This window comes from Mirounga leonina, unplaced genomic scaffold (genome assembly GCF_011800145.1).
Source record: "Mirounga leonina isolate KUSES-001 unplaced genomic scaffold, KU_Mleo_1.0 Mir_53, whole genome shotgun sequence".
Taxonomy (NCBI): domain Eukaryota; kingdom Metazoa; phylum Chordata; class Mammalia; order Carnivora; family Phocidae; genus Mirounga; species Mirounga leonina.
The window spans coordinates 99060341-99086369 of NW_023270807.1; the positions used below are offsets into that span (position 1 = coordinate 99060341).

Below are 26029 nucleotides of genomic sequence, written 5' to 3' on the forward strand. Positions count from 1 at the left end.
GGAGCGAGGGGGTGGTGTCCGCCTCCTGTTCCTCCCTGCCGTCTTTTAGAGGAGTCTGAACCGGGACAAAACACGCCGAGACCGACAGACACAAAGCCGGGGGGTCCACGCTGGCGCTGGAGGCGAGCCCCGGCGGCCGCGAGCGAGCCCGAGGCGCGGCGGGGCGCGGGGCGCGGGGGCGCTAGCGGGCGCGGGCGCGGGCCGAGCCGGGGCCGGGCACCTCGGCCGCTCGGGCCGCGGCGGCGGGGACCATGCCGAGGAAAGTCTCCTGAGCCCGGCAGCTTCGGCCCCTCCCCGCCCCCACCCGGGCTGCCCTCCGCGCGGCCCTGCCCATGTGCAGCCGGCCGGCCGGGCTCTCCTCCTCGCAGGCGGATGGGTGACCTTTTCCTGGCTCGGGCAGGCTGTGCGAGGCGGCGGAGCAGGCGATGAAGAAGAAGCAGCAGCATCCCGGCGGCGGCGCGGATCCCTGGCCCCATGGGGCCCCTCTGGGGGGCGCCCCTCCGGGCCTGGGCAGCTGGAAGCGCCGGGTCTCCCTGCTGCCTTTCCTGCGCTTCTCCCTCCGGGACTACGGCTTCTGCATGGCCACCCTGCTGGTCTTCTGCCTGGGCTCCCTCTTCTATCAGCTCAGCGGGGGACCCCCTCGCTTCCTGCTCGACCTGCGGCAGTATTTGGGTAAGGAAGGGGGCCGGGCGAGGGCGGCGCGAGCCGCGCGAACTTGTGCTGGGGGGGGGGGGGGGGCGGGGAGAGGGGCGCGTCGGGGACTTGTGGCGCTGCGACCGCCCGCCGGCGCCCCGAGGCTCCCCAGGTGGGACGCCCGGGTGCCGGCTTCCTCCCGCGCGTCTGTCCGTCTGCTCCGAGGCGGAGGCGCTGCCTGGGTGGCGTGCGGGGCAGGTACCCCGGGCGGGGCACCGCATACCTTCCCCGCCTCTGCCTCCCCGTCCGGGGCGGAGTGCAGGCGTGTGTGCTTGTGGGTGTGTACGAGTGTGTGTTTTCTGGCCCGGAGGTGTGGGGAGCGGCGAGGGGAAGGCCCCCTCCCCCCCCCCGTGGCATGGTCAGTGACCGTGGTCCTCTGTCTCGTGAGCACTCCGGCTCGTGCGGGGGATGGGGTTCGCTCCTCGCCCCGCTTGGTTCTGCTAGTTCTGCCCCGCGAGTCCCCCTCCTGTTCGCCGGCTCAGTGGCCCAGGGGCAGTTTTCGGGCTCGGTGCTGACCCTGGGCTGGCTAGGCCTTCGGCAACAGCGAGGGGGACGCGGAAGCAGTTGCCCCCGGGGGGTCCGGGGCTATCCGAGGGCGCGGGTCAGCCTGGCTGGCAGTGTCGCCTGCTTTGACCCGAAGATCCTCTGCGCTGCGTGTGTCTCAAGTCAGAACTTTTTTTGGGGGGTGGGGGGCTTGTGCTTGGTTTCTTAGAAGCGAGGCCGCCTATTTTTAGCAGAGGTGAGGAGGGGGTTGCCCGGAGAGAGAAAAGAGCGGCTGCAGAGAGAGGGCGGGATGCGCAGCTGGGTGCGGGCGCCGGGAGGGCGGTGCCAGGGCCAGGCGAGCGCACGCCGGGGTCCCCGGTCCGCTGCTGGCGCGCGCCCGGGCCAAGGGAGGCTGCAAGTCTCTGACCGGTCGTGGCCAGAAGAGGTTTTGCGGGGGCGCGGGGAGAGGCTGGGGAGGCGCCAGCTTCTCGCAAAGGTCCAAGGTGATGAACCTGAGCCACCCGGGCATCTGCCTGACGCGAGCGGGTGCGCAAAGGGAAGCCTCGGAAGCGCCGGACCGTATCGGGCGGAAAGACTCCAGTAGGCTGGAAGCTGCCACACTTCACCTCAAAAGCCCCCCAGTCGCAGAAGCCACAGGTCTAGATAGCAGGCTGTTTTCGAAGGAAAAAAAAAAAAAACCAAACACCTCAGCAAAGTAACAAATGTGTCGGAGCATTTTGAATAAACGCAGATAAGATAATGCTCTTTCCATGTAGTGAAGCTCAGATTTTAAAAGGTGTGCTTCCATTTCAGTAGAAACTTTGGAGAACTGTGGTTTTGTAAGATGCTTTAGGGAAAATTAAAGGAAAATATTGTCCAAGCAGATTTCCAGAGTACAATCCTTAGCATCTGGTTTCTTAGAGGGTTTGGGATAATACGCGCTTTTATTAGGGAGTCAAATCTCTTCTTTCCCTGAGTTCTGTATTTTGGAGTCTCCATAGCTTCATAGATTCTGAGACACCTGCTAGTGCTACAAAGCTAACTTTTTTTTTCCTTTTTCTTCTTTCTTCTTTTAATAGTTAACAACATCTCACTGTTAACTGGCATTGGGAAGTGTTTTGGAAGCCCAGGGCTCTATAAAATCTGATAACGAATTCTTTGTTGAAATTCCCCTTAAGCAAAATGTGGAGGCCAATGGGGCAGGGAAAACACAGTAGATGGGGAATGAGGATATCTGTGTTTAGTCAAGAGCACTTGGCAGGGCACTCAGACTTCCCGGGCCTCAGCTTTTTCATTAGTAGTTAGGGGCTGGACTAGGTTATATCTCAGACCTCCACCCAGCTCTTGAAATGTGGTGTTTCTGATCCCTTCTTGGGGACAGGAAAAACTGAAAGGAGGAATGAACAAAGGCCATACTGGGGGTAAAACCAAGAAACTGCACAATCTAGCATGTTAAGCTTTTGAAAATTGAGCCAAAAGTGTGTTGTTCCCAGAATCGAGTGCTTTCATCCTTTATTTCAAAAAATGAGGCCTGATAAATTTGGGGGCTCAGTTGGTAGAAGGGTGAATTCACTCAGGGAACTGGGAAGAACCGATGGGTCGAACATTGCTCTTGTTACTAACTTATCAGTTTCCAACTGACATGATGGGTGAAAAAAATGACATCACTGTGAACTGAAAATAGGATACCTTGGCCAAATTTGTTCCCTGTTGTTTTGTTACATAAATATAATGATTTTTGGGAAAAGTGTGCTTGTGGTCTTTAAGAAGGTCTAAAATATACCCTTAATAATATAAGGCCAAGGTATCTGCAGAATACTTACCCCTTGTGTCCTCCATTCTATTATTTTAGTGTCTGTCAAAACAAAATTTGTGGTTAGTACACATATCCTCTCAATTTCCTGAGTTAGCCAATTTTGGAGGCAAGTATTTTTCTTAAATATAAGTTCATATAAAGTCAAAATTTTCCAAATCAAAATAATATTTATAGCAAAAAATTTTCTTGACAGGAACTTATTTTAATACACTTAGATAATATTATACATCTACACATAGTAGCTACTTGATGTTTATGGCAGTAATAACTGAACCTCTTTTATCAAATAGGTCATATGATATTTAACATATTGAATATTCTCACAGTAAAGCCAGGAGATAGGACCATTCCCGATAAAAGCTAACACTCATTGTGTATGTTCCTGTAAATGCACATGCAGAATGAAATTGTGTCCACATAGCAATATTACAGGGAGCTTCTATTGTTCCCATTTTTTTTTTTTAAAGATTTTATTTATTTATTTGACAGAGAGAGACACAGCGAGAGAGGGAACACAAGCAGGGGGAGTGGGAGAGGGAGAAGCAGGCTTCCTGCGGAGCGGAGAGCCCGACGCAGCCCGGCGCGGGGCTCAATCCCAGGACCCCAGGACCATGACCTGAGCCGAAGGCAGACGCTTAACGACTGAGCCACCAAGTCGTTTTGAGGTCAAAAATGAGGTAAAAAAAATCAGGCCTCATTTTTTGAAATAAAGGATGAAAGCACTCGAATGCGCCCCTATTGTTCCCATTTTTGATGTGGGAGAAATGAAAACACAGAGATTCACTGACTTGCTGAAGGACGCACAGCAAATAAGGCAGGATTTGAACTCAAATCTGTCCGGTTCAGGCACTTAATGCATAACTCTACGAGCAGCCAAGATGCAAGGGGAATCAGAAGAGCTGACTGGCTACAAATAATCATATGTATTTGCATAATTTCGCTTTCCTTGATACTTTTATTCTGAGTGTCTTAAAGGGCCAGCAGAGAAGGGAAATAAGTCAAGCAGCTGGTCGGCTCTTAACTCCACCTTCCTGTATTAATCTCCCTGTACCAGTGAACTCAGCCCTCCCAGCGCCACACACCCGGAGGTGATACCAAATAGAATCTTAAATTCCTGATCTTTCTGTCTTCCTTTAGCAATTTGTTCTTTGTCTAGGCTAGTAGTTTTCAATGTGTGGTCTGTGGACCTGCAGCATCAACGTCACCTGGAAACTTCTTACAAATGCAGATTCTCAGGGCTCGTTCCAGACCAACTGAATGAAAGAGTCTGGGCCCAGGACCCAGCAATCTGTGTTTTAGCAAGTCTTCCACGTGACTCTGATACAGGCTGAAGGTCGAGAACCATTGTTGCAGGGAAAAGCTTTACTTTCAGGAAGCCTCCTATATACTTGAGTGAAAGAAGAGAGATGAGAGAGAGGAGATTCAGACAGTATTTTAAAGGTGATATGCATGGTTTCATCTTTTACAGCTCAACTTTTAAAAATGCATCTGCTTTGTTGCTTAAGCCCCATTGTTTCAAGGGAAGGACCAGCCAACAGCTGCAGCTGCAGCTGGCTTTAGACTCTCCGAGGTTAGGAGTTGCGTGGAATGGGGTGGAGCTGGCGACCAGAAGGAATAGTGGAGAAAGAAAGGGGAAGGAGGCAATGATGATGCTTTCTCTTCCCACAGAAGCTGGGTCGAACAGTCTTCTTTTCTAGTTTGTTTGGGCCTGGGCAAAGTCTGTTTTCCTTAAAGGTACTTTCTGCAGCAAAGGATTTGAAAAAAACAAAGTAAATTGGGAGTGGGGTGGATTATGCAGGAATAACTGTGGTCTTGATTTTTTCCTCCTTGAAATCGGTTGAGAGAGAACAGGAGCATAGAGAGGGGTAAAATGCATGGGTTTGGCAAATGGCTATCCCTAAGCTTGGGGACCATAGTTTTTCCAATTCAGTGACATTCTTTGCTTTTTTGAAGTGGCATTCAGACTTTGATTTGCTATAGAAAACAAATAAAAATCAAGTAAACCCCCCCCCCCCAGAAATTAGGTTATGATACAGCCTCTGCCAGTAGTCTCATTACTTATGAGCTGTGGAAATATCAGAAACTTGGAATAAAACTCGTTATTCTGATGTAAATTGAATAAAGCCAGATGGCTTACTACACATCTTATACAACTGGCAAACTCTAATGATTTATCATCAAGCCTTGGATATGTGATTTAGCCTTTATGGGAACTAAAGTTGTTGGGTCAATCTCAAATTGACATGCTTTCCTTTCCATTTTTTAAATTATACCACTTTAAATGAAGATACACTACTTCTATTTCAGTTTTCAGAATTGCCAATCTTTATACATATTATATATGAGCATGGCAATTTCGAGTCAAAAAACAAGAGAGAAAGAGATGGAACTTTATCGAATTTGAAATTCTCCAGGTTTAAATGAATTTAAAGGAAAATGTGAAAAATAGAGTTCCAGATCTGTTACAAAATCATTTCTTTAAACCTTAAAAGTCAAATTTAATTTTTCTTCTGCACATCAGGCATTGTTTAAATATAGTGCTCCAGGCCCCAGACAGCAATCTAGGAAATGAGTGCATTAAATATGATGTGATCAATAGAAATCGTTGACATAAAAAGAAAATGGCATTCTTGTTCGTAGCTGCAAATGTGTCTTATAGGGTTGGCTGGGGACACAGTAGCCCTGTATTAGAGGAAGGACAGAAAATGGAATTCAGCTATGGCAGACTGTTCTATAAACACATGGCATGAATGGTGAAAAGCATTCTGCTTTGTAAACTATTTTTGATGTAGACTAGTCTCAGTATGAATTGTTTAAAAGTACGTATAAATATGTATTATCTGGATACTGTCTTTCCTCAAATTCCCTGTCATCAATCCAGGTTTAAAACACTAGTTGGCTTTGTATTTGAGAAACCAGAAGGAAAGTGGTCAAGCTTGTTGGGTCCCAGAAGAAATAGTATCTTTTGCTTCCCCTGAGGGAAGCGCAAGGGTGGACGCTAGCTTGCCATGCAGCTGTCCTGAAGAGAAGCAGCGATGGACGATGAAAAGGCATCTTATTTGACAGAGTGTGGCTGCTTGAATTGTAAGAAGTTATCATTGCTCTTTTTTTTTTTTTTAATTTATTTATTTGACAGAGAGAGACACAGCGAGAGAGGGAACACAAGCAGGGGGAGTGGGAGAGGGAGAAGCAGGCTTCCCGCGGGGCAGGGAGCCTGATGCGGGGCTCAATCCCAGGATCCCGGGACCATGACCCAAGCCAAAGGCAGACGCTCAACGACTGAGCCACCCAGATGCCCCTCACTTGCTCTTTCTGCTTTCGTTTTTGGTTCTGTTTTGAAAGATGTTAAGACTTGACCACAAATAAATGTTATCTTACCTGTATTGATTTTTGTTATAGAAAACTCAGCTTTAAGCAGTGATTGCCATAAACCCTTTCATTTTTTAGAAGTGGGGACCGAAACACGAATATTCCACCAAAAAACAAACAAAAAAAAAGCAAAAATTAAAAAAAATGTAGCAACTGTTGGGTAAGAAAATTCCAAATGAAGCCCATTTCAGTATTGCTTTTTATTTTTAACAGTTTTATTGAGATATGATTTAGAAACCATAACAATTCACACATTTAAAGTTTTGAATACTTTAATAGTTTTCTATAGTTTTTAGTATATTCATAGACAAGCGCAACCATTGCTATAGTTGATGTTAGAGCATTTTCATCAGCACAAAGAGAAACCCCATATCCTTTGGTTGTCACCTCCCCATTCCTCCATCTCCTCAGCCCTAAGTCAACTCTAATCTACATTCTGTCTCTATAGATTTGCCTGTTCTGGACTTCTCCTAGAAATGAAGCTGTACAATATGTGGCCTTTTGTGAGTGGCTTCTTTCACTTGGCATATTGTTGTCATGGTTCAGTCATGGCGTAGCATGTATCCCTACTTCATTTCTGTTAATGGCTGAATAATATTCCACGGTTTAGACCACATTTTGTTTATCCATTCATGGGTTGATGGACATTTGAGTTGTTTCTATCTTTTGGCTATTACGCATAGTGCTTCTATGAACTATTGTGGGCAAATTTTTGAAGACCTATTTTCTGTTCCTTGGGGTATATATACTTGGAAGTGGATTGCTAGGTCATAAGGTAATTCTATGTTTAATTTGTTGAGGAACTACCAAGCTGTTTTTCACAGGCGCTACACCATTGTATACCCCACCAGCAATGTATGAGAGTCTGAGCTTCTCTACATCCTCATCAACACTTGTTATTTTCCATTATTTTGATTATCGCCATCCTAATGGTTGTGAAATAATATTTTTATTTTGCTTTTGTTTTGCATTTCCCTAATGATGAGTGATGTGGAGCATCTTTTCATGTGCTTATTGGTCATTTGTATGTCTTTTTTGGAAAAATGTGTATTCACATCCTTCACCCATTTTTTTTAAAGATTTATTTATTTATTTTAGAGAGAGAGAGAGTGCATGGGGGAAGGGCAGAGGGAGAGGGAGAGAGAATCTCAAGCAGACCCCGCCTTGAGCAACAAACCTGTTGTGGGGCTTGATCTCATGACCCTGAGATCACGACCTGAGCCAAAACCAAGAGTTGGATGCTCAACTGACTGCGCCACCCAGGCGCCCCCCTTCACCCATTTTTTAATTGGGTTCTGTTTTTGTTTTTGAGTTTTAAGAGTTCTTTATATATTCTGGATACTAGACCCCTATCAAATACATGATTTTGCTATTTATTTTGAAGTTGCAAAAGATGGTACTGGCTTAAACACGATACTGTTACATGTTGTTTTCTATATTATAGGTGTGTACCTTCTCAAGGGGCAAATTATTTTCATACTTTAGTCATTTTCAAAGTGCTAAGTACAGTGTCTGGGTATATAGTAAATTCTAAATAAATTCCTAACAATTAACCGAAAACAAGGCTATCTTCAAAAGAATCTTGGGGGTCTTGTTTGCAGTATGGATCACTTTGAATAGGAAACATTTGGTTGTCTACATTTAGCTCTCATGTATGACACTTCATGGATAGATAGCACTAACCCATTTGATAGATGTCACAAAGATTACTGTGATTTATGTGTGAAGTATGAGTGTAGCTAGTTTTGAACAGCAGATTATAGAACAATAGATGTGAGTATTTTGTCCTGTGTTTGCTCGCTAGAATGGAGCTGATGAGCTCAGCAGGGGAAAGCATTTGGGTACATCATGTTCCTTATACAAGGTAATACAAGGCTACCAAGGAGATCTTGAACATTCTCATAAAATTAGAATTCGTATGCAATTCATTTTTTATTCACATTGCTACAACGTACAGGACAAATATATAGGAAGAGGATTATGTATATATGTTTCTCTTTAGTAAGTTAACTTACGAATTTTAGAAATATTAGTTGTTTTTCTAAAAGTGTTAGACATTTTTAGTATGTTTTAAAAATGTGTATTATCAAAATGAGAAGCTTTAAGATAGGTACAGTCAATTCCATGCTGCTTGGTAGAGGCTCAATTTGAATAATTTGTAACATTCTCGTATTGAAAATGACCTGGGAGCCAGATAGCTATTTAGTGGTGAGGGTATGATACACCTCTTGGTCTGACTCTGGGTTTCTATCAGTTGTCTGTAATTTCCCAAAGATGGGAAATTTTTCTTGTCTCATCCCATGACTATGCTTCTGTTATTGCCTCTCTGCTGATGGTTTAGGAAGCTCACATTCCAACGATGATCTCTGAACTCCCATGATTAGTTCATGATCACGTCTGAAGTTGTGATAGTCTACCTCGTATTGTGATAGATTGTGGGCAAGCTCCTGGAAAGGAGGAAGGTGCTCCCGTACTGTCCATCTCTAGTCTGACACCTCTCCTGGGTGCTCTGCACAAGCCCTCAGGAACTATCTGTTGAATCAGTATATTGGCTGAGCAGACTGTTCTTCACGAGGGTGCCACATCCTGCTTCGTTTGGTCTCTATTTTAAGAAGAGAACGCGGGGAGGAGTGCCAGGAGAGACAAGCTCAGGTGATGTCTACGGCCTGCCTCTTCCTGACTCTTCTCTTCCTGGCTGTTTGAAGTGGCTGTTCCAAGCAAAGATATTAAAGCCACTATGACATATAGTTCCGTAGAGATTTCTCTGCACATGGGGAGAATTGTCCACCTCTTCCCTGTGGAGATTTGGAATTACATTTATAGAGCTCTCCCTGTGATTAAGAATACCTGAGCTCAATCTAGAGTTTTGGCTGCATATGACTAGAGTGCAGACTTCTTGTTTCTTGTCATTTTTCCAAACCCGGATGAGTAGTTCTGGGAGTTTGCACATTGTTTATTTCTCTCTCTAAGCCAGTGTCTTCCTTACCTAGCAAATTGTGTTAAATCAGCCAGTCCATTTCCAGCATGATTTTTTGTCTTTAAGGAGATGAGACCAAAAGATGACATGGTTTTTGAAGTAGTGAGCAAATGGATTTGCCCCTAGAAGGGCAAAATGAGAAACTGTACAATTAGGGCTCAGTCAGTGCACAAACCCATTGACCCTTGTTTGATGAAAGGTATTAAAATCACCTTAAGTCGTGGCTTTGATTAAGCAATTCTTAGTTCACTCATTGATGGGTGACTTAAGTAATTATTTACATTTAGCCCTACTGCATTTCTGGAAACACCATTGATTTTTTTTTTCCCTAGCTCAGTGAGTATGACTTTCATAGTCTTGATGAAAATAAAAATGGAAGTATTCTGAAACACATAAATTCTTTTGTTCAGTCATTCAGTAAATATTCATGGAAGGCCTGTGGGCCACAAGCATCAGATATTAGAAAGAATAGAGGCTTTAGAGCAAAGATTTTGATGTGAATCACTGCACTACCACTTATCAGCTGGGAGAACCTGGGCAATTTTCTTAACTTCTCTGAACCTCAGGATGTTTTGATCTATATGATGGGCTTGGTAAGTGCTGTTTTATAGGATACGTCTCTAACCCAGGGCCTGGCATTCGGATTCAACAAATGTCTATTTTCTCACTTTGTCCTTTGCTTCTCTCAGGCTCCCTTTTCTTCTGGCACGAATACATCCATGCACGGGGACACACACGCATGCAAACACACATCCTGGTGGAATGTGCAGTCTCACTCCTGGCTTGGCTTCCAACCGAAAGCACCAATATAACCAAGAACTATGAATGTACTAAACCAGTGTTCTTGTGGCTTATCTCATCACCCTCACCCTCAGATTGGCAAGGGCTCTTCAACAGCTGACAAGTTCCAGTCATTTGCCCCGTTAATTATATGCACACCAACCTTCCAGCTTCTTCTCTCTGTTGCTTCCTGGAAACAGTCTTGAAAGAACACATTGAACACACAGCCTGCTTTGCTCTGGCTTGAACTTATCCACACCTTTCCCCCTTACATTGGTAAAAATAAAAATAGTTGTGCAGAGGGGGTGTGGTGCAGCTGACAGTCTGGGATGGCCTGCTGTCCGAGGACAGGGCTGGGGGTCTGTAACTCATGCCCTTCCAAGCAATCAAAATGCAAGGCAGACCCTGTGACAGCTGGTGAGAACTTCTCCCGCTTAAGACGGAACTACCAGGCCCCGTAGTATGGCCACTTGCTTTTCTCTGGTTTCTACTTCCCTTCCTTTGGAGATTAGGGCCAGGGCAGTGGACCTGAGTCATGGATCCTGTCTTTGCCCGGAGGCTGGTGACCTTGCCTCTGTTTGCATATTCTGCTTCTTCCTGTTGCCTTGACCTGCCCCACCTTCAATGGGTGCTGGCGCATGTGCGAGCCACAGGCCATTACCATCTGCCATAGTTGGTCACTCAGGTCCTGGAGAAATTGAAAGCAAAGGTGATTTTACATTATTTAATAGAAAGTTAAATTTTGTTTAGAAAAACCATGACCTTGCAATTCCGGCACAGAGCTTCCTGCTTTGACAAGAGGGCTGTTTGACGTGAATGCCTTCCCGCTGGAGAAGCAGAAACAAAACCGTGCCGGTTGCTGCGAGGGGTACGGGACCTGGTTCTGGAAGGGTTCTCAACTAGTCAGTGGTCAGTGCTCTTAAGTCACGTGAGCCTCTGAGGCTTAGGTTTCTTTACCTCTAAAACAAAGACGTTTGATTAGGTCCATGATTCTCCATTGTTTTTCTTTCTTAAGACCCCTATCAGCAGCAGTGTTTCCGTATGATCTGGCTGGTCCATCTAGGACTGTGTCCCAGTGGCCAGGAATGGGAGAATAGGGGTGGATTTGGGGTTCTTTAAAGAGATTCTCTAGGTGACTTTTATATGTAGCCCCAGGAGACGCTGTCTCTTTTCTCTTTAGAATCACTGCATTAGGTGTTTTCTAAGGTCCTACCTACTCTTTTTTTTTTTAAGATTTTTTATTTATTTGTTTATTATATATATGTATATACATATATATATATATATAGAGAGAGAGAGAGAGAGAGAGAGGGAGCACGTGAGCAGAGGGAGTGGGACAAGCAGACTCCGTGCTGAGCACAGAGCCCAATGCAGGGCTCAATCTCACGGCCATGAGATCATGACCTGAGCCAAAATCAAGAGTCAGACACTTAACTGACTGAGCCACCCAGGTGCCCCAAGTCCTGCCTACTTATAAAATTCATGTGTTGAAAGAGATAAGCCATTTAACTGTAGCAACTAAAACAGTAAGGCTCTTTCCTTTGGCCCCAAATACCTATTTAAAAGACTGTAGGAGTCAAGTGACTAAGGCAAGTGGAATACACAAGAACTTTTTAGGCCATTATTTTCAAAGTCTTAATCATAGTTGTTTGTTTGTTTGTTTGCTGTTTTTGTTGCTTTGTCTTCATTAAAATTGGCACCACTCCCCCAACATCACCAATTTGCCACAGCCTGTCTGGACAATAATGGGAGAATCTCGTTCCAGAAGTTGTGGGAAACAGAATGTCCCTAGGAAGGCAGACAGAGAGAGAGAGGAAGCAGAGTAAGACATGTCTTTCTAGAATTCGGAGTCTAACAATGTGATAGGAAGAAAGAAGGAAAACAAGTAGGAATATGAAAGCTCCGTGGTTCAAGGAAGATTCTCACAACCTCTCGCCAGCTCCCTGCTCCCGGCCACCCCTTTCTCTCGGGGACAGCTCCAGTAGCCAAGGGAGTTCTTCACGGTGTGGCGAGCTACTTCCGTCTGCTTCTGCTAGTTCTTCTGGAAGTTACACAGAATAGTCCATTGGACTGTATCATCTTTCAGAGGATTGAAGATATGAAGATGCTGTCATGCGCCCCCCATAAATATTTTCCAGAAAAATAGATGTAGATCCCAGTAGTTCCTCATCTGAAGTCACCTTCAGATATAGCAAACAGCAAAGGAAAAAAATGACTGTAAAAGTAGAACTTTCTGAACAATGGCACCCCATACACAAGGCAAAAGACCCAGACTGGGGACAGGTGTTTCTCTAGGAAATGGGATTAATATGCAGCTATTTAAATGTTTAATAAATCAATAAACAAGAGAAATAATTTGTGAGATAAAAGGGGAAAGAATATGAGCAGGCAGTTCATAGAAGAGGAAATACAGCTGACCAGCAAGCATACGAGAAGACCGAATGGCCTCCATTCTCTTATGTACCTTAACCACTTGCCTCTGTCTCTGGGGCCCTTCGCTGGCCTGTAGAACTGAGGAAACTTCCAGTTCTCTCTGCTCACGAGCCAGCTTTGCGGAGAGGAGTCACTATCAGAAGGGAGTCTCTTCTAACCCGCCTTCTTCTGAGAATGACCGCCACATCCCATCCATCAGTGTTGCTTAGTTATGACAGGGGAGGGGAGCCGGGGGCAGTTCTCGGGAGCCCTGACTCAGGCCCTAGAGACAGAAGTCTTGCCGTGTTTTTGGTGTCACATTTGTGTTGGGTGGTCTGCTCACTGAGGCACCCTCTCCACACTCAGCAGCGCAGCCAGGGAACCCACACACCGTTAACCCCCAATCGCGCCCGGCAGCCTGCTCTGCCTCCCTCCTTCGCGGCCTCTCTGCATCACGGATGCTTTGCTGAGTCTGTAAGAAGCAGGGCAGAAGGAACCGACGTCACACGCTCACAGAATGCAGCATCTTTTCCTGGGAGTATTTTCTCAATATCTGGAAAAAACAAGTGAAACTGACTCATCTGGTTGGAGTTCTACAGAAATGTGATTGCAGATTTCTTGCGATTTCATTCTGCTTTAGTGTCAAAATTCAGCCAACGATGTGCCAGAAAATGTGTGTAAAATCACATACAGATTTAGACACTGGAAGAGGAAGTTATTTTTACCAGGCGGGGAAGGAAACAGAAAGTGACAGTTGGCAGGGAAGTCAGGGCAGGGCTGAGCACGGAGGTGAGGTGTCTGCACAGCTGGGGTGCGGGCACGCTCGCATCTCCCGTCCTACTGGCCTGGGGGCTGTGGTGTGGTCGCCTCTTAGCAGGTCAAGCGAGGACTTCTTGTGCTGAAGACCTACCCAGAGGAGAGTGTTGACATAACCTCCGAGGAGGATGCCGGGTGAAGCAGTCGAGAGGGTACCGTTGGTTACTCCTGAGACTTGCTGTGTGCTCTCCGGGACAGTTTCACAGGGGCTACTCTCAAGAGCTGCACAGGACCCGAAGGTGAAAATGGAGCAGAGGATTCTGGAAAGCTACGCAAATACAAAAACCAAACAGTGCAGCGTCTTTAGTTTGCCTTAGCAGATGACAGGAGTGAGGCCGTATTATTTTCTTTGCTTGGGCTTTTCCGAATTCTAAAGGCTGCCCTTGTTAGCTGGCCCAGCAGAGATCCAAGGCCTTACGGAGTCTCAAGTATTTGTGGTTATGTTCTTCTAGTCATGCTGTGAGATGAAGAGTTTTCCAGAAATTAAAGCGAGGGAGAAGGAAGGATTTGTTAGGATCCATAACCTCTTTTTATTACCTTTTTCCCTTGGGCAAAGGATATGTAGACTTACCATTTAGCGATGATATTTGAGTCTCCTAAGCTTGTAGTTTGATAATGAACTTCTCAAGTGCATTTGGAAAAGACTTTATTCAAGCATTCTTGCGCCTTACTGCCCTGTTCCATTCGGCGGGGGAGAGGCGCCTCAGTTCTGTGAGCCTGTGTTGTGAAATGTACGCGGTCACAGGAGTGCCTCTCTGTTTCTGGACTGAACTCTGGCATGGAGAGTGTGTTTTAGGCGTGTTGGCGAGTGTGCTCCCCTAGCTTGGAGGGAGGACCCACTAGAACAGCCTTAGGTTACCAGGAGGGCTTCTATTTTTGCCTTTCATTGCTTTTATGGCATAATGCATTGCTGTTTGACAACATAACCCCCTTTGTCCAGATTTTTTTCTTGGCCACCTTGTTGGAATGATAGGTTGACCTCTTGTTCATTTCGGAGTCAGTCTTGCCCACAAGGCCTTTTTTTTTTTTTTTTTTTAAGATTTAATTTATTTATTTGACAGAGAGAGACACAGCGAGAGAATGGGAGAGGGAGAAGCAGGCTTCCCGCTGAGCAGGGAGCCCGATGCGGGGCTCGATCCCAGGATCCTGGGACCATGACCCGAGCCGAAGACAGATGTTTAAGGACTGAGCCACCCAGGTGCTCCGCCCACAAAGCTTATACTTCATGGAAGTTTCACATCAATGAGACTTAAAGGATCACAGAACATGTGTTTTCCGACTGCTTTCATATCCCACCCTCCTTCACATTTGGCTTGGCAGTCACCCTCTCTTGCTTCTATCTTGTTCCTTCAACAAATATTCATCAAACTCTACTGAGGTGCTGGGTAGAGGAGATACCGTGACCAATAACACTGCACTCAGGGGGCTGCCTTCTGCTTGGAAGGGCAGAGAAAGACTGAGGCTAAACATAGAGAGGGATGAATAGGGGCCTGTGGGAAGCTACCAGAGGAGAGTAGAAGCAGTATTTGTGCCTGGCTGTGGAGAGGCTGATGATTTCTTTGGTTAAGGCCCTGTTTATGCCAGTCTCAAGCTCTTAAGTCTGGCTGCACAATAGAATTACCTGGAGAGCTTTGGAAAATGCTGATTTTCATTCATACCAGGCTGGGGCCTGGGCACCTGTATTTGTTAAAAGCTCCCAGGTAATTCTAATATGCAAGCAAGGTAGAGAACTACCGAAGCAGATACAAGGCACAGCAGTTTGATGTGTGCATTAAGTCCTCTTACAGTGCTATTTAGGGATGGCTTCACTTAATCTAAAATTGTTTATTTGGTTGTGACATAACCCTTTAGCTTTTGGCTTCTTCACACCAGCTCATCTCAAACTTGAATGGCATTCAGATCACCTGGGAGTCGGTTAAACTGTAGATTCCGGTGCAGTAGATCTCCGGCGGGGCCTGGGATTCTGCATTTCCAAGAAGTTCCCAGGCGTCACCAGCATGCTCCCGCCCTCCGGTTGGAGGATCACACTTTGAGTAGCAAGGGTCTACGCTGCAGCATTTCTAGGACCTAATTAATACTTGTAAACAGACCCATGAGTCAAGGTACAGCCCAGCCCACTAAAGAGCTGTGCATTTAAACATTTTATAAAATTCTTCTTTTTTTAAAGATTTTATTTTTAAGTAATTTCTGCAATGGGGCTCGAACTAAAAACCCTAAGATCATGAGTCACATGTTCCACTGACTGAGCCAGCCAGGTGCCCCCATAAACTTCTTTTTAATTGAACTTTCATTCACCAATTTGATTGTTCAAATTTAAGAACACTAGATTTTTCTTAAGTGAGAATCACACACTTATATGATTCAAATTTAAAATGTCTGTTGTTTTTTTTTTCCTTTTAATCTCTGTAATCCACAGTATTGAAATGTAGGCTGTTTGGAGATTTGTGAATGTACAGATTTTGACTTCATGTCAAGTTTGTTAATAAGCATTGGAAATCAAACAACTGGTGTTGGGTATGAAGTTTCTTCATAGTTGTTGCAGATTCCTGCACCGTTGTAAATTTTGTTGTTAAGGCATAGTATCAGAATTCATTGCCAAAAGTCCCTCTTATCCAGATACTCCCAGTGAAGGATTTTTTTTTTTTTATGGCCAGAGCAAATAATTGGATGTAAATAGAGCAAATAATTAGAATGACTTGTTGTCATGCTTTGACAACACAATTTTAAGGAATAGTTAAAACCATTAGTACATGCTTATTGGAGGAAACTGGAAAACAGAAAAGCACAAAGAAAAGAAAAAGGGTGTTAATTGCTTTACCCACAACTGCTTTGGTTTGGTTACACCGTCCTTCCCCGTGTGGTATCACAAAGGCCCTTCCACGCCTTCACACATTTTTCTAGGAGGTTGGTTTTCATGGTAGCAGAGTAGCTTGTGAATGTTCCGTGATTCCTGTAGCAGAGCCTTTTTCGTATTTAGCCTCTTTCCAGTTTTCGAGATTCTAGATACAGCTGTGATGAACATTGTTCAGCTTTTGCCCTCTTGTCTACTTCCCTTGGATAAATTCTTAAACACTTGGAACTGCTGGATCAGAGTGTGTGCCCATGTTAAAATCGCTCTTTGTACAAACTGTCATGGTTTTTGATGTAGCTGACCAGCAGTCTGTAACCTGTTTTGCTCATCCCCTGACAAGCACTGGATATGATATCATAAAACTCTTCACCCATTCCATTGGTGAAAAGTGATATTCTCATGCTCTAATTCCCATCTGCTTGCATATTAGTGACATTGGACAATTTGACTGTGTTTATAAGATGTGTTTATAAGATGCATTTCTTCTTTTTTTTTTTTTTAAACTCCCCAAGTTTTTTAAGATTTTATTTATTCATTTGAGAGAGAGCACAAGCAGGGGAAGAGGGAGAGGGAGAAACAGACTCCCCGCTGAGCGGGGAGCCCCACGTGGGGCTCGATCCCAGGACCCTGAGATCATGACCTGAGCCGAAAGCAGACGCTTAACGACTGAGCCACCCAGGCGCCCCTAGATGCATTTCTTCTTTAAGGAATGAGTTTTACCCTTCCCCATTTTTTTCCCTCTAGATGTGTTCTCCTTTCTCTTATCAACTGTAAGAGTTCTTTCGGGATGGAGAGTATTAACCCCTCCCCATATGTGCAAATAATAATCTCCTGGTTTTTCATTGCCCTTTGGCTTTTTAAATCAGTATCTCTTATTTTTCTTGTGCACTAATTAACATTCTTCTGTTTATTATCTTTGTTTTTATTTTTTTTTTAGATTTTTCTATTATTTTATTCTTCAGGTAGCCAACATATAGTACATCATTTGTTTTTGATGTAGTGTTCAACGTTTAGAAAGGCCTTACATCCTGTCATCAAGTACGTAGTCTGTATATTTTCTTCTAGTTCGTTTGTTGTTTCCTTATATCATTCACTTTCTCACCCCTTTTGGCACTTATTTTGGTGTAAATTAAACTCAGTGATTTTGCAAGTCTAGCTGGAAAAAGAGTCGTCATACTTGAATGTTGTCATTCTTGAACAGTAACTTAATTTGTCAAACATTGAGATGAACTGATTTGACCTTAATGCTTTTTAGAGGCTTCGAAACCCCCGTTTGCCATCTAATCCCACACTTTCGGAGGTGGGAGGGATTCAGGGGCCATCCAGTCCTTCTCTATAGTTCTACAATCCAGTGGCTGGGCCTCTCCCTCCACAGTGTCTCCCAGCTGTACCTTTGAGCGTGGGGCTCCTCTGTCCAGCCACTACAATTGTTCCTGGACAGAACTGTTTGTGTGTCCGCGCATCGCATAGCTGCTTGCGCTCCGGCTAGGCAGACACGACCGCTCTCTTTGCCTGCCCTGCCTGAGTTGCTCGGTTGCAGGATTGGGCAAATTTATGAGTCTCAGCCTCTTGGATTCTTCCTGGGCCTCTTACTGAGAGCTAACAATGAGCCTCCTGAAGCCACATGCACCCTTTTCAGTTTGGCTGGAAATTTAGCTGAGGGTGGATCTCCTTAAGGACAGCCTGGCTCTACCAGCCCTCAGCCCTTTGCAGCATTTCGGTCATGGGGACAGCATTCATGTTAGCACTCTTTTTATAAGCAGCTAGATGACAATAAGTTACTTAGTTCCCGTGGGTTGTTATTCTTTTAAATGTTTATAAAACTCAAGGGATCACAATTTGAAAACACGGACATTTAAAGGCCAACCATATGGTCTAGCAGAGCTGCATTCTCTTTTCAGGAAATCATGTTGCGACTGTGAACTTGCCTTTAACAGGATGCTGAGTATTTCAGGAGGCGGTGTGGTGTAACAGAGTACTGGGCTTCCAATCAGAAGTCCTCTGTTTGAGCCCTGGCATTGCCGCTCTGCAGCTGTGTGACCTTGGGTAATTCACTTAACCTCTCTGAATCTCCGTTGGAACTTTAGAGGGACTCTTTCTGTTCTAGAACAACTGCCAGCAGATTATAAAGAGAATGCTATCTGGTACTGTGCTGCCTGGAATCCTATGACAATTTGCATTTATATCTGCCAATACCCATCCTCACTTTAACTAGAAGCAGAAGCCTGGCCAGAGCAGGTGGCACTCTGGCGTGTAGGAGCAGGAGGGAGGTTACTTAACTGCGGGATGTGTGTATGTGTGTTGTGTCTTCAAACAAACCAACACATCAAAATTCTGCCTTTCGGCTTTCACACACAGGGTTATTTGTTGTGTATATAGTTCTGCTCTCTCTGTCACAGTTTTCTGTGGGAAGAAGACCTCCTAAGATAATGTAAATTACATTTTAATCTCCTGGATCTTTTTACTCTTTCCCTATTTTCCTAAAGGACTAAACAAAGATTTTTTTTTTTTTGGTATGTCCTAAGACCTCTGGCTGTTTCACTTTAACTTACAAAGAGTAGTTTGATGATTAGAAGTTCTAAAAACACTTAACCCCATGATCATTTGATAAGTTTTTAATTTTTTCAATATTGTTTTCAAAATTTGTGTGCTAGAGACACAAAAGTTCTCCCAAGAGCTGCTAGTATAGTCTCTGATACGGATGTATAAATTCATCATTTTCATGCATATATTTGTGCTAAAAGAGATTCATTCACATGCTTGGGGAGCACAGGGGAGGGAAAAATTAGATTATGAGAGGGCTTCATGGAAGAGGTGACACTGGAGCTGGGCGTTGACGTGTAAATAGGAGTTTACTGGGCAGAGATGTGGGAAAGGGGCATTCCAAACAGAAGGAGTAGCACTTGCAAGGGCAGGCCAGTGGGCAAATCGTGGCACCTGTGGGTACTCCGAGAGAATATAGGGTGGCTGCTGAGAGATTGTGCCAGGGGGACAGTGAGTGGGATTTGCTACAAGGGAGGCTCCTAGGGGAAAAGGTTAGATTGTGAAGGCACTTGTATGTTGCACTAACTGGCGTGCAGTGGTGGAAACCACTGAACAGTTTTAGACAGCAGGGTGATAGTGGATTTGTTATTCATGAAGATTCTGGAGACAGAATGCCATGTAAGAGTCTAAGCATTTGCCTGGAATGGTCTTCAGATTTGAATAGCCTTTAAAGTTCATAAAGTACTTGCCCAAGTATTATCACACCTGTTTTTTTACTCTCCCACGTGATGGGTGGTAAGCTCACTTTGCAGATGAGGAACCTGAGTCCAGAGATGCATGAAGGGCCCTGGGTCGCTCAGTTCGGGGGGTGGGGAGAGGAGGTGCTCTGCATCTGGTCCAGGTCTGCTCACGTCCCAGGGATCTTGTCCTCTTTACTCCATGCCTATGGAAGCAGATTTCAACAAAAGCACTGAAGTATTTTTCTAACTCTTTTTACGAGAACTTTCAAAGTAGTTTTAATCTTGATAAAGAAAGTTTGACAGGAAAGTCAACTTAATTCTTATCCTGCAGGTATTTATTTAGTCTAATAGATTCATGTCGATTTGCCTCCTTGCCACTGTTTTCCTGTTATGATAGGGTTCTACAAGCTGATGGTTTATTTTCTCTGATTAGCTAAAATGGGAAGAAAAATCCCCACTGCCTTTTTATTAAGATATTCTCTACCATATCTTGAATTTATATTTCATTTATTTCAGTAACTTTGATTATGCCATTTTGTTGTAGATCAAGTTAGCGTTTAGGCTCTCATTTTTCACTGTTTTAAAAATGATTGTTCACTGAGTGCAGCGAGCTTATTTTCTCTGTAGCCTTATTGAAGTTTCTTTAGAAGTGACTCCACTTATGTCTTGCCTTAAGTCCTGTATGCTAGGGCTGGTGGTCTTGCTTTTTTTCCTTTTTTAGAAAAGATTTTATTTATTTATTTGAGAGAGAGAGAGAGCGGGGGGGGAGGAGCAGAGGGAGAGGGAGAAGCAGACTTCCCGCTGGGCAGGGAGCCCGATGCGGGGCTCGATCCCAGGACCCCGGGACCATGACCTGAGCCGAAGGCAGACGCTTAGCCGACTGAGCCACCCAGGCGTCCCTGCTCTTGCATTTTGAGTGTAGCTTTTCATAAAGCAGTTCAGCCCTTTCAGCCCCTGCTGGAGGACACATGGGCCTCCCTCTGCTGCCACTTGCTCTTGGAGGTTTCAAGCAAAATGGTCTAGTTTTGTTTGTGCTTGTTTTTCACCAGAAACCAGTTTCAAAATCTCTAATCTTGTTAAAACACAGCTGGAGGAAAGGGGTTTAGGTCATAAAAAAAATAGAACTATGCTGATGGTGGTGGGTGGGTAGGTAGTCCTTCAGCCACTTGAATTGCAGGACATCTTTTTAGGGAAGAGGTGAAGGATAAAAAGCTCAAGTGGGTGCTCTGTGCCCCAAACTTGTCTACACTTGCCCAGGGGCTGGCACTTTTTGGGAAATATATGCTTATTAGGGTAATTATAAATGTACCCAGAGCGAGAGACTTTTTGTAGCTGTACATTAAATGTATATCTGAATTTTCTGGGGGCCAAGGCAAAAAGGGAATGAAATGTGTCATGTCATCTTTATCTGTATAAGAAACATACCTGTTCATTGGGAAAAGGTCTCCTCTCTTTTCCTGCCTTCAAATTAAAGGAGAAATTTATTTGATCTTAAGAGTATTATATTGGACAATACCTTCTACAGTGTTTGTTTTTTTCCCCAGAAAATGACCTGTTCTTCATGAGGCTGTGCCATTCATCGGCCCTTTGTGAAAGTGAAAGGCATAATAGAAAATCACAGGTCGGCAATGGCATTTCCCTGGGGAGCTGAGCTGTTTAGATGTCTTGTCTGTTTAGTTTAGGTGTCTTGCTTTTCAGTAGGTTTATGTGTTGAGAAAAGACAGAGCAATGGGTATTGACCATGGCTCTGATTGTTTCTCTCAAGTATCAATTTCTTCAGCCTTGTGTTTGGCAGGAACAGGAGAGTAGTCAGTTGAATAATGTTAAGTGCTGAGGCACAGAAATCCAGTGTGGGTGAGTGAGTTTGCGCAGAGCAATGTTCTGGTTCATTCACCTGCCCTTGTAGGGCAGCTCAGATCTTCTGGGCTTGGTGGAGGGCTGAGCCTTGTATGGGACCCTCCCAGACTCTCAGCGTTATTTCTCACCTGGCAGCTGAGATCTGGGCCAGAATCTTTCTCAGAGAATTCTGAATAAACATATTTTGAATGCCTAAGACACTTGATGCCTTGAAGGACTTTTTAAAAAAAAAATATCTAGTATACTTCCAATTGTCAGTGAGAGAATGGAGTTCATTTTCCTAGCTTTTCTTCTGTAGCTTTTGAAATAATAATAATAATGATAATAATAATAATATTTTCCAATTCAGCAAACTTTTATTAGTCTTGCCATATTTTAGACACTCTTGGATACATGATTTCACAAAAACGTATGAGGAACTTTGACAAAAACAAAGGATATTATGATCAGTTGTAAAGTATGTCAATTATAATTTCCATACCTTTTAATTTCACGTACGTTAATATGAATTAGAAAATGGTCATTTTTTCCATATTTGGAATAAGACACGATATACATATTAAAAGTCTAATTTATTTTTCAAATGGAAATGGAAACACCAGAAGCCTCAGATTTTTTAGTACATCGGAAAAGGTGAATTCATGTCCTTTCCATTGGGTGACATTTTGTTTAATTATTTTTACAGGACATACGTAGACATTTTTCTATTTTTCCCTTTTGAAAAGGACAATAGGAGGGAGAGATGGGAGAGCAAATTTGTGAATTTGCGCCAATGCCTGGTGTAGGATTCTGTGGCACCTTGGACTAGGGTTTTGTACACCTTTGGGCACTGTGCATACAAAGACTTTCCACAGGGTATTGACCAGGGATTGTCAGAGAGAATCAAATTCTCCGTTGTCAGCTGCCCAGTTATTCTTTTCTCGAATTGAGCTCCCTGAGAACTTGCAATGCTGGCTCTCCTTTTCCACTCATTCACCCTCCAGGCCCTCCCCACTCGCCCGCTTCGTAGAGAGCTTTGCCTGAATCACACGGCGCTGGTTGCCCAACACGGCCAGGTGCTTAAGGAAGAATGCAGAAGGCTGGTGTTGATAAAGTGCGTGACTAGTGCAGGTAACAAATCCTTCTGTGAATCAGGTGGTTTCAGTTCTTGGCTTTCAACCAAAGTGAAGGAGTTCAAGTTACCAAGGAATCAAATTATTCAAGAAATCAAGTGATTTCTTCCCGTAGGTGATCAACAGATTACTGTGGGATTTAGAGAGACATTATAAAGAAGTGAGCAACATCACTATAATAGAACTCTCCCATCCCTATCTACTAATTTATGTGAACGAAGTTTCTCAGTGTTCATATTATTAAAATGAAAAATAGCAATAGAGTAGATGCATTTTCAATCAAGTTTTACTTGGGCTTTTTAATCATTATTTGTGAAATTTGTAAAAATCTTTATGTCGCCTTGATCAGTTGTGAACCAAAGGTAATCTTAATAATAACTCAACTCAGAATATATTTTTTGTACTATAAGAGCATTGTGGTCACAGGAAAATTTTAAAAATAAATCTCAATTTACACACATATTTTTATTGTAGAAAAGAGAATGGAATGATGGAAAATATTCTCAAACATAAAAATATATTCTGTTAGAACAAATATTTGGGGGGGGAGTGGAATGGAGATACAAGTTACTGGAGAATGAGCGAATGGAAGAAAAGCCTGCCAATCCTCCCTCTTCCCTGTCTTCCCCATCCTTCCTTCATAATGGTCTTGCCTCTAACAAGGATTTTCCAATACTGAGAGTGATTTAAATATTACTGTGTTATTCTCTCCCACTCTTTCTTGATCTCTCCCTACCTAAGTAACTAGTGTCTCAATCTAGTATTTACCGTTCTCTGCCAGTTTTTTGTGGGGCTTGAATACTGTACAAATTTAAGATTTTTTTTTTAAAAGGAAAAAGGGTAAAAAATTATGAGTTAAAAATGCCCAACCGGGCGCCTGGGTGGCTCAGTCGTTAAGTGTCTGCCTTCGGCTCAGGTCATGGTCCCAGGGTCCTGGGATCGAGTCCCGCATCGGGCTCCCTGCTCAGCCGGAAGCCTGCTTCTCCCTCTCCCACTCCCCTTGCTTGTGTCCCTCTCTCGCTGTGTCTTTCTCTGTCAAATAAATAAATAAAAATCTTTAAAAAAAAAAAATGCCCAACCAACACAATGTCATCCAGTTCGAGAGGGTGTATGAGGAAGAAGTTAAGAGTGGAAAGAGACAGTGGTCGTAACTAATTGCTTAAGCAGCTTACCTTTGCAGATTGTACAAAGATGTGTGACCAAGTGAGTTTATTGCTAATAAGTTTATTTATGCAGCTTTAAAGGCTCCTGAGACTTAAGCTTCAGTAAATTCACTGTGAACCTCCCTCTATACATATCACACACAACACACACACACACATCCCAACTTTATAGGAAGCAAATTTTTATATTCACAAGAGTAGATAACGCGTGTGTGTGTGTATTCTGTTGGATATATGTATGAAATGATATAATTGTTTTATTTAAAAATGTTAATATGTATCTTGCTGGAAATTATATCCCTTGCAGCTTTTTTAAACATACGATGAAAAGTTCTGGATGTTAACTTAAAGTGTGGTAGGGCAATTTCAGAATTCTTATGGAGGTAATTGTGAGCATAAAAGCTTGACAACCATCACAGAATACACTAGTCCTTGCTGTTCTAACACTTGGAATTCTGTTGAGAAAGCACATAGCTGAAATGAATCCTATGATGTATTCAGAGGTTTCCTTGTCCTGGACACCAGAGGCTATTACCAAGTCTTGGGAACTGGGAGCCTGGCTGCACATGGAGATATGTCCTGGTTTCACATCTGTTTGCCGGGGGGGGGGGGGGCAGGGGAAACCAGATCCCTCCATCCATCTTCCGTACCCCTTCTTGCTGCTTCTATACCCCCCACCCCACCTCCCCAACCTGTCTTTGTTCTGAGTTACACCCTAGGTTAAAAACAAAAAAATTAAGCCATGCAAGTTTCTGTGAGGTTGTTTGATCTCATTTGGAACATTTTAACTCTTCTCCAAGCCCTTCCAAAGTGACAGCCCCACACCCATCCCTTCAGTCAGCGAAACTTTAGTTGCCGGTTTCTTAGAAGCCGCAGGGATTATAAATAGCACATCATTTCTTTTTTCACTATCACAGTCAAAATCGTGTTTCATTTGGTGGTGGTGGGTGGTGGGGGGGCAGCAGCGGATAGGTGTTAACTTGATACCACCAACTTTTATTGGATGCCTATTTAACTGTGCCATACACTTTATTTCAATTATGTTTGTAAATTTTTTGATGGCAAGGCAGGGACTATGTCTCACACATCTTTTTTGATTTGTTACAGCATCTTGTGTCATATGAGTGCTTAGCAGGGAAAATGCAATACAGATACTATTAAATTGGAATTTTATTGAATTTAAATTGTACTGATGTATTCATTTATTTAAAAATATTTATTGAACACCTACTGTGTGCCAGGGGGCTTCAAAGCACTTAGAGTCTGGTGGAAAAAAAATTCTACTGTTAATTGATTACCTACTCTGAGCTCTGTTGCTATGTCCTTTATTTCATTTGAACTTCACAAAATCCTGTGAGTTATGAGAACTCCATTTTACTGATGGACAAGCTGAGGCTTAGAGATGTTGAGTAATTTGGCGGGGTAAGTGTAGATGCAGGACTTTAACAGAAGCAATCTTACTCCAGACCATGCACGGGTCTGTTGTCAGCCTTTGGCAATGAAGGGGAGTTGGCCATAGTTTTAACCTTATTGGAAAAGAATCCCAGATATGGGAACTATTTTGATGATGTCACAATTAATTATCTACACTTGATGAAATACGAATTTCATACTTGGAACTCCAGGAGAACAAGACATATATCTTTAATTCTCTCTCTCTCTCTCTTTTTTAACTTGGAGAAACTCGGAGCTGAAACATTTATTTATATTTTCTTTTCTGCATTTTTAAAGGAGATGTGAATTTCAGAGACTTGTTCTTGTTTCTTTTGGCTAAATTAATAGGGCAAATTTCCCTCATCTCAAAGAAACAAACAAACAACAATGATGGATCTTATCTTTAAACCCCAGCATGATGCTATTCTGGGCCTGAGTAGTTGTGACATCTCCAGACGTCCAGTGCTGCCTTCTAGCAGACGCGTGCTTTCTGGTTCGCTTTCAGGCATTTAGTGCATCTTGTTCCAAATTTTAAAAAAAATATGACCGTTAGCTTACATTTTCCAACGAGTTCAAGCCTTTTTCAGCAAAAGTGTTTGCGGTGGATTTTTGAGGGTGGGAGTGTGGTCAGTAATGTAACAGAATCTCAGGGACTTAGCAGTCAAGCTGTTTTCTTGTGACTCCCAGTTTTGTGCAGAATCATCTCATTCTTCTCTGCACGTGGTTCATTTTAAAGCGAACCTTCAAGTTTAGCGAGATAACAGCAGTTGGAGTGGAGCACTTTGAAATGAGGCAAAGAGACATACTTGTAATGGAAAGTAGTGCAAAACCTTAGTTATCTAGAATGCCAGGAAAGGAAGAGCTCAAGGTCATGATGTTTTTCAGAAAGCGAAGGTTTGTCCTTTTAACCCCCAGAATCTCCCTTTTCCTTAACCATTTTGTTGAAGTCTCTCTAACGTATTTATACCTCTTTCTCCTTCAAATGGAACTATAGTCATTGTTTGACTTTTTTTTCAATGGCTCGCAGGCATACTGAGGCACG

General features: G+C 43.6%; 1 protein-coding gene across 2 annotated transcripts in view; it reads left to right on the plus strand.

Annotated features, from left to right (window-relative positions):
* Positions 1–202: 202 nt before the first annotated feature.
* UST (uronyl 2-sulfotransferase) overlaps positions 203–26029 on the plus strand; it is a 331118-nt gene continuing 305291 nt past the window's right edge. The window contains exon 1 of one of the 2 annotated variants that reach the window (XM_034990976.1): positions 203–672. In XM_034990976.1, the coding sequence (XP_034846867.1) occupies positions 426–672 (247 nt within the window). In that variant the 5' untranslated portion in view covers positions 203–425. The remainder of the gene's footprint in view (positions 673–26029) is intronic. The other variant, XM_034990975.1, reaches the window with a different exon arrangement.